Raw genomic sequence first — 10,664 nt, 5'->3', positions numbered from 1 at the left:
GCCTGTGGTCCCAGCTACTCAGGAAGCTGAGGCAAGAGAATCACTTGAGCCCAAGAGTCTGAGGTTGCTGTGAGCTGTGATGCCGCAGCAGTCTACCAAGGGCAACAGCTTGAGACTCTGTCTCAAAAAAACAGACAGACAGACACATTCCCTACCAGTGAAAAACACAAGGGAAGGCGCAGAAAAAATCAAGAAAAAATTAAGAAGAAAGGGAACAGATTCCTACGGTACATGTCACGGTGCCCAGTGTCACCGGGACTACGGTACACATCAAGGTGCCCAGCGCCACCGGGACTATGGCACACGTCACTATGCCCAGCTTCACTGACTCGAAGTGTCATGATTAACGATTCAACTGACACTGAGCTGTCCAACGAGCCAGGGATCACAGGATCCCGAGATCACACAGCCGAGTGTCAAGCTCTTTGTCGCCTCTCAGCCTTCATGCCCTTCACCAGTTAGAGGAAATTCCATCTGTACCTGTTTCAGTAAAACTTTCATTCTCTCCCTCTTCTTCTGTAATTACGGGCATACTCAATCTCAAAGATTTATCTTCCTTATTTACATTCTGTACATTACCTGGAATGGAAAATAATTCTATGTGAAAATAAAGAATATTAATCTCTGATAAAACTTTTTATAGAAATAATGTATTACAACAACATAAAACTCAGATGTTTAAACTGGAAACTGAAATTGTAATGAAGAATAGAAATAGGTATTCTAGAATACAACTTTTTAAAGTATTAATATATTTTTATCTATGCTTTGAAAATAGTCTCTGATTCTTCCACTAAAATAAATAAAACAGAGAAAAAGGGAAAAAACAAAATTAGCCAGATGCCTTATTCAATCAAAGCAGGAGTTGTATCTGCAGAATAATCATGTGTGCTAGTTCAACTTTCTCAAATCAATCACAAATGTGATTTTAAGTTTAAAACCTTGTGTCTGAAGGCAGACACATTTTCCTTACCACATATGCTCAAGGAGGCATACTTCTCTATCCATAATTTGCTACTAACTTTCCATCTTCAAAAACACGGGAGGTTTTCTACATCACCTTCTCTCACTTGAAGAAATAGTCTAACCAAACTTACCAGATACCAGCATCACTCTGAGTGCCACTTAGCACATGACTCCCGTGTCCCCAAAGCAACCCCCATGCTTAGTCACTCTTTATTGCTTATGCTGCATTTTCTTCACTGCAACACTTTCATCATGTGATATACTGTATGTTAATTTGTATTTGTTAACAAATAAAACAAATATAAACAGAAGAGGCAGATGCCTCTTCCAACTTTGAGGGTAAGCACTACAAGTGCGATTTTGGTTTATTTACAGGATGTATCCCCAGCACTGTGGCATATAAAAGGGTCTGGCATTTAATGGGGTCTCAAATATTTACTAAACGTAGGTTCAGCTATTTTATAACACAATATTTCACAGAGCAGACATGTTACAGTGATAAGTACCTATCAACACAGGAAGGGAGAAGTTAAACAAAAGTGAATTAAACTTTCTGTTCTGAATATGTGTATGCTAGGATCGTAACTGGGTACAGATTTTATGGAATGAACAGTGTTCTAAGATGGAGCTGAGTAACTTTCATTTTAAATACAATTCAATCTGAATAAAATAATACCAATTTCCCACAAAGTAACTAAACCATTTTACCCTTTACTTGCAACTTCTAAATATTATGTAAAATCTTTTCTTACATGATGTTTAAAATGATAGATAATCTTTTAGGAAAATTTTTTCTATAGCTAAATAATCATAGTTATTTTTTAGACAGTGAACCTATAAACTTTTCAGTTGTGTACAAAATTAGAATCACTATCATCTGCCCAGAATTATTAATATTGTTCTTCGCAACTGTTTAGCCATGTCCGTCTATATCAATACTAATCATTTTTAAAAATCCTTATTTACAACCTAATAGGATCTAAGCAAGAATGTCAAGGCAAGGATTTCTAAGTTAAAAACTAACAGCTAAAACACAAAGCTTCATCTAGTAACATCACAATTTACTTTTTTCTTTTTTTAAGAGATGGAGTTTCGCTCTATCCCCCAGGCTGGAATGCTGTGGCACAATCACAGCTCACCGCAGCATCAAACTCCTGGATTCAAGCTATCCTCTTGCCTGGGCCTCCCAGACTGCTGGGATTACAGGCTTGAGCGACCACATCCAGCCCTCTATTTTATACATCTATTTCTACACTAAATTAATCAATGTTATCTAAAGAATAGATATAATGTTTCATCCACCAAGAATGCAGCTGGGAACCATGAAGAAAACGCAGAAAACTTCAGGACATTTACTTCCAAGTTTGCTTACTAAATAATATTCATGAAATTTTACATGGAAAGTTACAGGTATATTCCTCAGGCCTTTATTCAGAACCTAATTACATTTATTATACAGAAGACTGAAAAGGTCAACCAGTTTCCTGGACCATTACAATTTAGAAGCAGCAAATAAGTAAATGAAATTGCTACATACCCGCACACTCAGAACAGACACCTCCACAGTAAACGGGACAGAAAAACTATCAACAACCCTGACAGGAAAGGGAAGGAGTACTCAGCTTAAAGACCAACTGCCCCCACACTCAAGCTATTTCTTGATGGGATCATTATATTATAAAACCCAGTAAAATAATATGCTCATGATGACAACTATGAGTCATCAGGAGAAAACTAGATTATGTTCAGAATAGTGTTCCAGAAAGTGATAAAGCATAAAATTTATTTTATCTTAATTATGTTTCTCATTATGAAAATGATAAATGGCTCAGGCATGATAGCTCATGTCTGTAATCTAAGCACTTGGGAGGTGTAGGCGGCTCACTTGAGTCCACGAGTTTGTGACCAGCCTGGGCAACACAGCAAGATTCTGTCTTTACGAAAAAGTTCAAAATTAGCCAAGTATGATGGTTCATGGCTCTAATCCCAGGTACTCAAGAAGATAACCTGAGCCCAGGACTTTGAGGTTGCAGTGAGCTGTGATTGTGCCACTACACTCCAGCCTGGGTGACTAAGCAAGACTCTGTCTCTTTTAAAAAAAAAAAAAAAAGGAGGGGGAGGCATTAAAAAAAGGAATATAATACATTTTACAAAGGTATCAAGCAGATTAAGTTTTTAAAAGTATGTTGTGAACTTTTAAAAATTAACACACAAAACTAATTCCGCAGAGGGTGTCAGGTAGCTAGTTTTACTATGCTCAAAGCTGAATGTAGGAGATGCAATAATCAGTAATACCATTACTTACTATCAAAACAAATGATTACTAGATACACAGGTAGAATACAACTAAGAATAAACTTACATAAGTGTGTGTCTAATTAAGCTCCAGACAAACATCTATAATGACTGACAGGTTGCAGCACTACAGCAGACTGGGCCTAAGAGTCAGACACACTCTCACTTGAATCTCAGTTCTGCTAGTTATTAGCTAGGTAACCTCGGACACCTGAGGAAAAGTTCAGCAGCTAAGTTTTACATCAGCAGTAGCTGCCATCATCTGCACTGCCACATCATAACTATTACTGGTGTCCTTCTGGCAACATGCTTGTCATATTCAAGGAATGGTACACACATAACTGAAGTTTAAAGAATACAAACTTAAGTAAATTCAATCCATCCACTGAGCACCTGTTTATGAGCCAGACTATTACAGAAATGAGCACTGAGTCTGGAAAGGCAGACTGGGCACATCCCCCCAAATGAGTCCTTATCGTGTCATCACATTTCTCCAACATTAAAGACACCCTCCCCACTGCTCAGACATTCGCATTCTTGCCTCACCCCTCTCCGTCAGCCTCCCTATTTGGGCTCCTCTGTTAGCCTGCTACTCTGGTTCCCATAGACACCTGCCCAGACACAACTCACTCCTTAACCTTTGGCTTCATGTTCCTGTTTTCAATCTGTTCCCATCTACCCACCACAATACGCTCAGATTGATTGTCTCCAAGGAAAACTTTGGTAAGGCCACTTTCTTGCTCAAAAGTTTTACAGGACTCCCCTCTGCCTACCAACTGATGTCTAAACTTCTTCATTCCACATTCAGGCCTGGTCACAAGACAATCCTCAGTGTAGTTTTCCAGCATTAATAGTTAACTCCTCAACACATTCTTCATGCTCTAGCCTCTGTCTTAAGTCTATGGAATTATTATATTTATCTTATTTTTTAAAAAAGTCGATGGATTTCATTCTGATTGCTGAAGTGGCACACAGTTATATAAAGTTCAAACATTACAGAAACTCATGGACTTGACAGTTACTCATTATCCCATCCCTGAGAATTAACCACCGCTAATACTTAATATAGGTACAAATCTCTTCAATGTGTTTATGTATGTATACATTTACTTATTAATGAAAATGGCATCATATTCCTCTTTTAAAAGCCTTTTTCACTAAGCAAAGTATTGATACAGTTTAGATATCTATTTTCACATTACTATAGAGAGAGCTTGCTCCAACTTTTAGGAGGAATACTACAAAGCATTCCTTTGCATGTAGTTACAATTTTTCCTACTCAATTTTTTAACATTATACAATTGAGTTGATTCTGGTCTTTGTCAATTCAAATAATCCTACAACATGCTTGTGTATAAGTTATTTGTATAGGATAAATTCCTAGCAATTGAATTGCTAAGTTAAAAACATGCACATTTAAAATGTTGACACATTCCAAGTTGCTGTCTGAAAAAGATGTGCCAATTTCCTCTTCCGCTTAAGCTTAGAGGTTTTATTTTTACGTTTTCACTATCAATGGGTTATCCTTAATCTTTGCTGGTCTAATAAGTGATATCAAAATCAAATGTTTTAATTTATGTATTTTTTTAACTTACAAAGAAAAACTCATTTCTCACAATTCTGGAGGCTGGGAAAGCCAATGTCAAGATGCTGACATCTCGTGGGGGCCTTCTCTCTCTCTTTTTTTTTTTGGCTAGGGCTGGGTTTGAACCCGCCACCTCTGGCATATGGGACCGGTGCCCTACCCTTTTGTGCCACAGGCACTGCCCTCCTGAGGCCTTCTCACCACTTCATCCCGTGGGGGAAGGTGAGAGCTGATTTATAATTCTTTAATTATTGGTGAAATTAAATCTCTCTTCATATATGCATTGACTGTTTGCATTTTGTGACTGCCTATCTGTGTACTGAGCCCATTTTTCTATTGGATGATGGCCTTCTTCTTTTAAATCTCTTCTAAAACTAGAAACCTTAACAGTATCATCTGTGCTACAAATGATTTTGCAAGATGTTTCATCTTTTATGGAATATAGGCTCCTCTTTTTGAAAAAAAAAACCATGAAATCAAAAATACTCTTTCCGCTGTAAGGAAATAAATTTTTGATTAAAGAGAAACTCTGAAATAAGCACTTAGGTCTTTATTATTTAGGTAATTACTTCTGTTTCAGAGTATTTACAATACCTATGAGCTACAAGGTCAGCCAGCTGGAACAGCCAAGCTATCAAGGATGATCTGAATTAATAGTGTATTTCCTTCTCCTTTTTCATGAGTTAAATCTTCCCTGACACCTGGGCAATTCAATAACAAATCTCAGGTGTGCCGAGGAGACTGTCTGTAAGTTAATTTCAGAGTTCACAAAACAACTGATTTCTCTAACTACATTATGTCCTAAGACACAGCTGATGAAGACCTGTGACACGTTAGAGATTTTTTTTAAACTTCATCTAATTTCTTTCCTGTCTTACTCTTGTTCCTCCTTTGTTCCTCAACCATAGAACAAAAATCTGGTTTTCAGGTGTTTCAGAAAGCAGTTTGACCAGTTAATCTCCTTGCCACACCTATAGGAAAGTTATTAATAAAAAGTTGTGTGGATTTCTAAATGTTAAGTACCTCTGGTAATTTAGAACGAAGCATTTTAATGTGCCAGAAAGTAATTTTTTAATATAACCAAACTGAACAAATCTTTTCCTCATATCCTCTGGTTTTGTTTTGGTTTGGCCGTTGGTCAGATTAGGGGTTGGGAACTTGTGGCCTGAAACCCACATGTGGCCCTCCAGATCCCCAAGTGCAGCCCCTCAGCCAAGTCCAAACATCATCGAACAAATCCCTTTATTAAAAGAGATACAGCAAGGAAAAAATGAAGCTTTTCCTGCCTCCACTGGTGCTTAAAGAAGAACAATCTGGAAATCAGGCCACAGGAACTGGGACTATAGACATGTACCCCAACTCCCAACTATTTTATTCCTTTTTTTTAATTTTTAGAAACCAAGGTCTCACTATGTTACCAGGTCTGGCTCCAGGCATCCTCCACCTCAGCCTCCTGCACAGCTGGGAGTACAGGCGCAAGCCACAGCACCAGGCAAATTCACCATTTTTACAGATCTAGTAGCTTTGACAAATGCATGGTCATGCAGTCAAAACACAGAATATTTCCATCACTCCCAAAATTTGCCTTGTGGATCTCTACAGTCAACACTTTCCCCGGCCCTCAGACCCCAGCAATCACTCGTCTGTTTTCTGTCCCTACAGATCTGCCTTTTCCAGAATATCATATAAATAGTACCATAGGCCATGCAGCCTTTTGTATCTGCTTCTTTCACAAAGCACCAGGAACGTGAGATTCACCATGTTTTACGTTTATCAGTCGTTTCTTTACTATGAGTAGTAGTTCACTGTGTGAGTATCAGATGAAGAAAGTTTAGACTGCAGTTTTTGCAATTATGAATGATACTTTTTCATATAAATTTTTATGTGAAAATAAGCATTCACTTCTCGTGGGTAATCATCAAGGAACAGTACTTCTCTGGGCCAAACAGCAAAGCTATCTTTACTCTCTCTCTCTATGCGCACACACATACACACACTATGCACTGAGCTGCCAGTTTTCCAAAGTGACCACCTGTCTGGATTACCATCAGAAATGCATGAAGAGCCCACTTGTTCCAAATCCTCACCAGCTTTCATTACTGCAATTTTTTTTTGTTTTGTAGGGGTTTTTCCTGTTTCTGAAGCTATTCAGGGTATAATGCAGGGGTCCTCAAACTGTGGCCTGCCAAGGACATTTATCCTGCCCGCTGGGTGTTTTTTGCTGCTGCTGCCTGTCCTGCTTAGCAGCTGACTTGTCCCAGGGCCCGCAGTCCGGCCCTCCAATGGTCTGAGGGACAGTGAACTGGCCCCTGGTTTAAAAAGTTTGAGGACCCCTGGTATAGTGGAATGTCACTGTGGTTCTAATTTTGATTTCTCTAACAACTGAAGATCCTGAGGATGAAATGAAATGTTTTATCATTTAGTGAAATGTTTTACCTTTTTTCACCGGTTGGGTTATTAATTTTAAGAGTTCCTTATATATTCTGGACATAAGACTTTATCAGGATTGTAGTTTACAAAATTTTTCTCTCAGTCTGGTATATAAATTTCATTTTCTTAACAGTGTCTTACAAAGACAAAAATTTAAATTTTGAGGAAGCCCATTTATCAATTTTTTTTTAATGGCTTATGTTTTTCTGTGTCATATATAAAAAAAATTTTGCTAGTTGGATGCGGTGGCTTATACCTATAATCCCAGCATTTGGGAGGCCAAGAGGGGTGGACTGCCTGAGCTCACAGGTTTGAGACCAGCCTGAGCCAGAGTGAGATCCCATCTCTAATAGCTAGGCATTGTGGCGGGCACCTATAGTCCCAGCTGCTTGGGAGGCTGAGGCAAGAGGATCACTGGAACCCAAGAGTTGAGGATGCTGTAACTAAGATGCCACAGCACTCTACTGAGAGTGACAAAGTGAGACTCTGTCTCAAAAAAAAAATTGCCCAACCCAAGAACAGAAACATTTTTCTCCTATGTTTTCTTTCGTAAGCTTATAAGTTTAGGTTTTATATTTATGACTAGGGTCCATTTTGAATTATTTTGTGTATATAAGGTTTGATATACAAAACCTTTTGGATACAGGTGTGAAACTGTATCAGCACCATTTGCTGAAGACTATTCTTTCTCCACAGAATTGTCTTTACATGTTTGCCAAAAGCTAAAGGGAAACAAGGTTTACAAACTGCTTACTTATATCTTATTCTACACAAAAGTTTGATTCACACATAAAATTTATTAATGAGGTATGCGGTGGATAATTCTAGACTGTTTCCCTAATTCTCTAGCTATAATATATCGCCTTGGACAAGTTACTTAATTTGTATGAGCCTTTCATCATCTATGAAATTATATAATTCAATATGATTTCTAGGTTCCCTTTTAGTAATAAGATTTCAAGAATATAAGAATTTATTTTTAATATTAAATCTCATGAATATTCTCAAACAAGTATTTATATGTATAATATACCATGGAATACTATTCAGCTATTAAAAAAGGAGACTTTACAGCCTTTGTATTAACATGGATGGAAGTGGAACACATTATTCTTAGTAAAGCATCACAAGAATGGAGAAGCAAGAATCCTATGTACTCCATTTTGATATGAGGACAATTAATGACAAATAATGACATGGTGGGGGTAGAAGGGGAGAACAGAGAGAGAGGAGGAGGGAGGAATGGGGAAGGGAATAGCAGAGAGAGGGAAGGAGGAAGGGGGGTGGGGTCTTGGTGTGTGCCACACCCTTTGGGCTCAAGACACGATTGTTGGGACTTTACCTAACAAATGCAATCAGTGAAATCTAGTTTCTTATACCCTCAATGAATCCCCAATAATAAAACAGAAAAAAAAAGAAAGAAAGAAAGGCAGGAGGAAGTTATATGTATATAAGACCCATTCTCCTTGTTGAATCTTAGACATTGACGTTACCTTTGGGGACACAATTATAAGGGGGACTTTATCTAACAAACGCCATCAGTGTAACCTAATTCTTTGGACCCTCAATGAGTCCTAACAATAAAAAAGAAAACCTACTCTTGTTTCTGGAAGACACCCTCTTTGCTGCTGGTCTCGATGTCTCCTTGCCCCTTTTTTTCCTAGGTGCTTTGGTTTGTCCTTGACCAGATGCAGAGTCAGAGTCAGAGGAGTCCCGTTTGACTTGACGATGCCTTCTTGATTTGGATGCCTTCAGAGTCAGAAATCCAATTAACCACAATAAATTACAAAATGAACACAACTGACTAGTTAAAGAAAAAAGACAAAAGTGAGGACGACTTTACAGAAATATCTGTCTTTTAGTATTACCGCATTGGCTGGCTTACTGTAATTACTTGTGCCATGTAAATGGTCTTCTATCTTTATAACGTGGTAAGTTCTCGGCAGCTACCCATCATATTGCATTAAAATGAAGTTGTTTTAGTATGTGGCATGGTTGGGAAATGGAAGCATAAAGACAAATCCTATTCCTCATAAACATTCCTCTCCTCTAATAATAACTATTTCCTTTAGGCACCAGGTGTTTTGAGGGAACTACTTCATGCCTGGCTCCAAGGATGGCCGCGTGGCCCAGATCGGGTGAAAGCGAGTTCTGTATTCCCACGGCTCTGGATCTGTTCCACCGTGATTTGGGGGTGGATATGTGATCCACAGCATAACTAATGGAATGCTATTTTACAACGATTTTAACTATCAGAGAGGAAAAATTCTTTCCTGCCATTGAACCTAAACCTGGGAACATGCAAGGCGGGGCTGTCAAGAGGACACTTTACGACGGTAAAAACAACGGAGGTGACAGAGGAAATGGAGGGCCTCTCCTTACTAAAGGGTTCTCTGCTTGAGGCCAGTTAGCGAAGGTCTGTCTTATGACATCAGTCAGAGAATTCCCTTATTTACTGAAGCCAACAGTTTTAAGTCAATGCTATATCCCATATAGGTATTAACAATTCTCAAAAAGCAACCACGTAGGGTGGCACCTGCGGCTCTAGGAGTAGGGCGCTGGCCCCATATACCAGAGGTGGCAGGTTCAACCCCAGCCTTGGTCAAAAACAGAAAAAAACAAACAAACAAACAAAAAAAAAACATACAGTCATCCCCCGGAGTTACAGGGGATGGTTTTAGCATTTCCCACAGTACCCAAATCCACAGATGCTAAAAGTTCCTAATATAAGATGATGTATTATTGGCCTATAACCTATCCACTTCTTCCTATATACTTTAAATCATCTCCAGATTACTTATAATACCTTATACAACAGAAAAACTATGTAAATAGTTGTTATCTTGCATCGTTCAGGAAACAATGACAAGAAAGTGCTGATACATATTCAGTACAGATGCAATTTTTTTCCAAATATTTTCAATCCATAATTGGTCAAATATTACAGCTCCAGAAACCACAGATGCAGAGGCCAACTGTACTGCATGTCAACTGTACCTCAATACAACGTAAAAATCACAGCCAAGTAACAACATACATATATAACAAATTATAGGGAACATAATTATTTAATGACTTAGGAAATCATTTCAGGCTCAGCTATCATGGCTCAGTGGCTAGGGTGCAGGCCATATGCACCGGGCTGGTGGGTTTGAGCCTGGCCAGGGCCTGCTAACCAACAGTGACAACAATAACAAAAAAATAGCCAGGCATTGTGGCAGGCACCTGTAGCCCCAGCTACTCAGGAGGCTGAGGCAAGAGAATTGCTTAAACCCAAGAGTTTGAGGTTGCTGTGAGCTGTGACACCATGGCACTCTACCCAGGGTGACACAGTGAGACTCTGTCTCAAAAAAAAAAAAAAAGCACAGACTGTATGACTGTATCAAAG

The 10,664-nt window shown here is 38.7% G+C and overlaps 1 protein-coding gene across 1 annotated transcript in view; it reads right to left on the bottom strand.

Moving 5' to 3' along the window:
• Positions 1-10,664, bottom strand: part of SNAPC1 (small nuclear RNA activating complex polypeptide 1) — a 27,162-nt gene that overhangs the window by 1,321 nt on the left and 15,177 nt on the right. Inside the window, exons 8-9 of the mRNA XM_003794457.3 lie at positions 8,875-9,025; positions 481-579 (exon numbers count right to left, since the gene is read on the bottom strand). Of these exons, the coding sequence (XP_003794505.1) occupies positions 481-579; positions 8,875-9,025 (250 nt within the window). The remainder of the gene's footprint in view (positions 1-480; positions 580-8,874; positions 9,026-10,664) is intronic.

This window comes from Otolemur garnettii, unplaced genomic scaffold (assembly GCF_000181295.1).
Source record: "Otolemur garnettii isolate 467f Iridium unplaced genomic scaffold, OtoGar3 scaffold00081, whole genome shotgun sequence".
NCBI lineage: Eukaryota > Metazoa > Chordata > Mammalia > Primates > Galagidae > Otolemur > Otolemur garnettii.
This window is presented reverse-complemented; position numbering and strand designations above follow the sequence as displayed.